The sequence below is a fragment of the Tupaia chinensis genome, unplaced genomic scaffold, assembly GCF_000334495.1.
Source record: "Tupaia chinensis unplaced genomic scaffold, TupChi_1.0 Scaffold150288_1, whole genome shotgun sequence".
NCBI classification, from domain to species: domain Eukaryota; kingdom Metazoa; phylum Chordata; class Mammalia; order Scandentia; family Tupaiidae; genus Tupaia; species Tupaia belangeri.
Window position 1 is genome coordinate 2,701,647 of NW_006210128.1, and position 6,005 is coordinate 2,707,651.

The 6,005-nt window shown below is 60.8% G+C and overlaps 1 protein-coding gene across 1 annotated transcript in view; it reads right to left on the bottom strand.

Moving 5' to 3' along the window:
- The window catches only part of TEAD4 (TEA domain transcription factor 4), a gene marked incomplete at its 5' end in the record, with an annotated part of 78,666 nt that overhangs the window by 11,402 nt on the left and 61,259 nt on the right, over nucleotides 1-6,005 (bottom strand). Inside the window, 2 exon segments of the mRNA XM_027769685.1 lie at nucleotides 4,014-4,187; nucleotides 4,892-5,031. Coding sequence (XP_027625486.1) covers nucleotides 4,014-4,187; nucleotides 4,892-5,031 — 314 coding nt within the window.

Below are 6,005 nucleotides of genomic sequence, written 5' to 3' on the forward strand. Positions count from 1 at the left end.
GGGGATGGGGGGCCGACAGCTGAGCCGAGACAGCCGGGCAGCGTGGGGGCCAGGAGGGGCTCGGATTCATTGTCATGTGCCGGGATGTGCCTGGGAGAAATGTCAGTGGCCAAGGGGTGGGCTGGCCAGGCGAGGACAGAAGGCCTGGGTACTGCCCACACGGCCACCAGCGTCTGTGTCCCTCTCCCCACTCCAAGGCCTGAAGTGGCCCCTGCTGATCTCAGTGCTCAGGACAGGGCCCACCTCTGTACCCCAACCATCCTGCTGGAGCCGCCCCTGCCAGCACAGCCCATCTCAGCAGGCCATGAGCCGTGAGCGCCTCTGCCGTCCCATCAAGAATAACTCCCGGGGGACAGTGGGGACTCAAGGCCCTGCTCCCACTTCCAGGAGGCTCTGCTCGGCTCAGCAGCATGCTTGGTCAGCCCGAGAAGCAGTCGGGCAGAGCGGAAGGGAGCACTGAGGCGGAGGCGGCGTTTCTGTGTCTGAGGGCTCCCTTCCTGACTGCGGGCTGAGTTCAAGTTCATGCCAGCTAAGAGCAAGGAAGGAAGCCAGGCCAGGGGGCAGGGACAGAGGGTTCTAGACCAGGAGCTGGAACTGCGGGACCCCTCGATGCGAAGGCTGCTGCCCCCCCCCCGCCCCCAGGACTATCTCTGGTGCCCCTGGCCTTGGCGCGCGGAGGGACCAGGTGACTGACAACTGCCCCAGCCTCCAGCTGCCCCATCTCTGGTTTCACCCGCCTGACCCTGACACCGCTGGCACCCACAGAGGGCCCTGCTCTGGGGGCTCAGGCAACAGGCAGGGGCAGCTCAGGGACACACGGGGAGGCCAGGTTTGCCCTGGACACGGCCCTGACGTGGAGCAATCGAGACTGAGTCCCCGCCCCTCTGGTGCAGCGCAAGGCCTCGCCTCTGCTCTCTGCATGGTGGTCGCTGCCCAGGACCCTGAGAGCCGGTCGGACCGAGTCCGGGAAGGCCAGGCCACACCAGTCTCCGCAGCACAGGAGCGCCACGTGCAGACGCGGAGCCCGCCCCATCATTCTTCCTCAGTACCCGCTGTCCAAGCTGCTCTCCCAGCAGCTCTACTTCCGCCCCTCAGAGTCAGAGAGGGGGGACAGGGCCAGGAGCAAGGCTGGGGGGCATGCCGGCACCTCCATGCTGCCTGCCCGCCTCTGCCTCATCTTCCAGGGAGGCCTGGCATCCACACCACGCCCACTGCTGACTCTGTGCTGACCGCGCCATCGGGGTGCCGTCTGCCCAGGGGCTGGGGTCGCATCAGGTGGCCCAGAGGAGCAGAGGTACCAGGATGATGCGGGGCGGCCCAGGCCCTCGGCCCGGCAGGACAACTGCACGTCTCAGCTCCAGGTACAGTCTGCCTGGCCGCATCCCTTTGGTCAAACCAAAGCGTGGCCTCTGGCAAGTTGTTTAACCTGCTTGTGCCTCAGTTTCCTCCTGCAGATGAGGTCACTGTGGGGACAGACCGTGTGGCCGTATCCCGTAAGGAGCAGACGCTGCCGTCACCTTTCAGTCTGCCCTGACTGACCTCACAGCACGTCCATACCCAGGGTGACCCCGGAAAAGAGACTCCCCTGCCCTGGCTGGGTGCCTCAGTGCCAGGCCCTGCTTACTCCATGCCTCGGTTCCCCCGTCTGTGACATGGGGGCCTGGGATGGTCCTCACCTGGACTGGACAGTGCCTAAAACAATACGGAATATTACCAACACCTAAAAAAGGTGGGCACACACACACACACACAAAGACATTTCAAACAGGCAAGGCTGTGCGTCTTTTCTTAGAAGGTACTAGAGGGTGTGCTCCAGGAGAGTAAGGGAGAAGTGTGAGACCTCGGAGGCTGTAGACCCAACACAGAGCACCTGAGCTGCGGAGCAGGCCACAGCCACGGTTCAGGCTGGGCGAGCAGGAGAGCAGGGTGTCTGGGGAGCGCCCGGAGGAAGAGGCCCAACGACAGGCTGGATCACTACCTCATCTAACAGGGTGAAGCTTTAGGGAAAAAAATTCGATTTTAAAAGGGCACTTCAGCAAGTTCGTGGAAAATACACATTATGAAAAAACAGTGCCTGAATTTCGAAATGTTTTCACACCAACATAAAGTCGTACTGTAATTCCATTTTCTACAAACTTTTTGAAGTCCCTTCATATATGGTGGTTATGATGGAACGCATCATAAAATCTCAAGAACAGGTTCACTTAACAGCACGCAAGTGAAAACGCTCCTTATCTGAGGAAAACACCAACAGCTATGTGAGAAATGAAATGTAATCAGAACATACCTCCTGGCTTGGGGGGCAACGGCGGCATGGTGGTTAAGGTGCTGGTCTCCCACGTGGCCAACGGTGGTTTGAGTCCCTGACCCAGTGACTTGAAAACCACGCCAGGCATACGTGTGTGTGTGTGTGTGTGCGCGCGCGCGCGTGTGTGTGCCCACAGTCCTGAGGGGAGAACAGAGAAGGGACTGTGGTACGGCCACTCCCCTGGGCGGTGACTCCTCCCTTTCCCTCAGTCTCGCTCAGGCAAGTGCACAAACCCTATGGCAAAAATCTGAAAATAAATAAGTAAATACATTTTAAAAATAGAAAGGAGGTTAAGTAAAGAAATACAACCTTTTTCTTTCCTTTTTTAGTTTTGCCATAAGGTACATGTTTCACCACAAAGAGACAGGGAGAGACATGAGCCATCACACCCCTGGCAGGGAGGATAGCCACAGTGCACCCGCTTCTCTAATCTCCCCTGGCATTTGGGGCATGAGCACAGGCACCCCAAAGTCACCTGGTGTGATTTTCAAGCCACCAGGTCGGGGATTTGAACCATGTAGGATCCAGTGCCTTAACCTCCACACCAAGTGCTGCCCAAGATTAGCTATTTTTTATCCCAACATAGATTGAAAAATTCAGGCTCCTGTGATCGGGACCTTCCGGGACCTAACTCGCCTGTCCCCTCTTACACACTGCCTTCACCCAGTCGCCTCCAGAGCCACTTCCTCCCACCCGCTCACACACGCCCCCTGCTGGACAGCCGTCCCCACCACTGCCTCTGGAGCTGTCTGTCCCCACGCCCAGGTCCAGCTTCCTCACAGACAAGCACCCTGCAGGGTACAAACCCTAACCCTCGAGATCTGGGCCCTGGGTCTCGGCTTTAGGCCTCTTTTGGAGCCCCCAGCCCTGGGGGGTTGGGGGGCTCTTCTGTTATGGAGAAGAGCTTGGCTGGGAGTTCCTAGCCAGGGCCCGTTGTCAGTCAGCTCAATAAATACATATGTGTACTTTATAATATACACATAAACTCTAATGTAGATAAAGTGTCTAAGAAAAGGAACGCCTTCAGGTTACCGAAGCGGCCTGGGAGCGAATGAACGCCAGAATCTCCCAGCACGAAGTACCGAGGCAGCCGGCTGTCCCCTGGGCATGCGCAGAGCTGAAAGTCAGCAGAACTGCAAAGGAGTGTGGGTGCAGAATGTGGTGGGCCCCGAGCCTGGGGTCACAGCCAGCCGCAGGGCTCCCGCCCCTCCTCTGGTGACACTTGCCAGCACCTCCCTGTGTGTGTGCCAGGCCCCCTGAGATGACTTCTGGTCTAATGGAAGGGCTCTGCAGGGGTGAGGAGGGAGAGCACAGGGGCCGAATCTCGGCGGCGCTGTCTACCCCACACTCCCGGTCTCCAAGTCCCGTCCAGCCCAGCTCACCGCGGAGGTGTGCTGTCAAGGCCCAGGGCCTGGCTCTGGGCCGCCAAATCAATGCAGCGTTGGCCCCTCGGGCTTGACGAGACCAGGTGCTCCACCTGCGAGTCTGCCCAGGACACCGCTGTCCATCCGAGCCTCCCCTGCCCTCGGCCCAGCGCTCTGGCGGGCTGCCAGGAGAGGCCGTCAGGCACGTGCTCCGGCGCCCTCGCTGGGGCTGCCCGTTCACGTCCCCTTCCGCCTGTGGCGAGGGCACTGTGCACGGTCCGCCTGTTCTGCCCCGCCATGAACGCCCAGGGGTAGGAGGGGGAGTCTGCCGAGGGGCTTACCCAGAACTTCACGAGAAAAAAGGCGTTGGAGGGTCCCCGTTCAAAGAGCTCCTTGAGCCCGCCCTTCTTCTCCGGGAACTTGTCGTAGATCTGGCGGATGTCCACGGCTTCGAGGTAGGGGTCGCTGTAGCTTGGGCTGGACTGGCCGATGTGCACGAACAGGTGCTTGTTGTACTGTGGGGGTCGGGAGGACAGGGCTGAGGCCTGGCGAGCAGCAGCCCGCCACACGACCCGGAGCCACCAGCGGCACGGCACCCCTCCAGGTTCCGTTTCCGCAGGAACACTGATGCGGTAATGGTCTACTTTTGCTTTATTATAAATTCCAGGCTTCTGAGTCGGAATGTCTGAGTACTGGGCTCCTGGGCTAAAATTAAGTTAGATCGGAGTGAGATGTCGTCGGCATCTTGTCCACCTGGCCCCCTCCAGGCACTGCTGGGCCCTTCACAGGTGACCCTGCACACCCCGGACAGGAGGCACTGCCAGGGGAGGCTGGAGAGGGCCGCTGCTCTCCCAGGCTGGGGGTCGGACTCGGGGCTCCTCTGCTTCCTCTGTGCCCTCAGAGCCAGCAGAAGACAGGAGGGGCGGGACTGGGATGAGAGCAACTTTGGATCAAGCGCTGGGAGTTGGGGGAGGAAGAAAATGAGCATGGGGGAGCAGGGCGGAGCCCACGTGAGCTGGTCGGGGAGAAGGCTCTGTTGGCAGCATTCCAGCTCAAGGGGAAACAGGAAGGAGAGGGAGGAGGGAGGTGGAGAAGGCTGGAAAGGAATAGGAAGGGAAAGTAGAGAAGGAATGTGGGCCCTAAATTAAGCCCGAAGCGGAGCGGGACAGAGCACAGGGCCAGGAGCAGGTGGGAAGGAGCTGGAGCAGGTAAGCCCTACCGTGTCCGGGTCCTGCCGCTGCTCCAGGAAGGCGGAGAACTCCAACATCCAGAGCTTGGAGCTGGCCACACTGCGGCCCTGCCATGGGGGAGCTGGGGGCGCTGAGGGCGACGGGACAGCTCCTGCAGGGGACTCGAACCCTGTACACGGTGGGAGAGGCACATGGAGCCTGTCTGAACGCCCTCCCTGCCCGCACCCTCTGCGAGGATCCAGGCCCACAGTGCGACCTCATACTGCCTGGAGGATCTCCTGCCTCCCCTAGGGGCCTTCCTGCAGGGTGACAAGGGGAGCGTCCAGGAGCGGCCCTGGGAGGAGGGCCTTGCCGGGTACCACTCGGCCGGTTCCCTCGCTTAGAACCACACTCAGGGGAACCTGGGTTCTGGAGCAGCTCGGGTGGGCGAGAGCAGGAGCTGCAAGGTTTGTGCCCCGAGTGACTTCCCGGCCAGGGAGCTAACCAGCTGCCATGACGGGGTACACCCTGGGAGAGCGGTAAGTGCCATTAGGTTCACAGCTTCTCTCCAGTCCCTAGAACAGGTCCTGGCCCAGGACAGCCACCTGACAGGCGTGGATCAACAAGTGGGCTGACAGAAACTGACAAGGTGCACAGGCTGCCCCGGGTGGGGCTTCGTCCATCGGGGTGCTCTGGAAGGGGTCCCCAGAGGTGATGCTGAAAGGAGCCATGAAGTGCTGGGTGAAGTCAGGGCAGGACAGCAGAGGCCACGTGTGGGCTGCAGAGGTTTGGGCACTCCCTCGGGCCAGGCAGGAAACGTGCCAGACTGAGCAGCATGGCAAAGTGGCGGGGCAGCTTAAGCGAGCCACGTGGTGAGCCACGTGGTGCTCGAGCCTGCGCTGTGAACAGCCCCAGCCCAGGGGGAGGGACCGTGGCAGAGGAGCCAGGTCCTGGCAGAAAGTGAAGAAGGCCTGCAGGAGTGGGGCGAGAAGAGGCAGGGGAAGGGCCCTGGGAAGGGAGGGACCCTCCAGGGCACCAGAGTTTCCATGTGGGTATTCAGGAGCAGGTGAAGGGGGACACAGGAGGGGCAGCCAGGGGTCACCCAGTCACTCCTTCATTCATTGGGTGCAGCCACTGCCTGCTTGGGGGCTGCTGCTGCTGCGC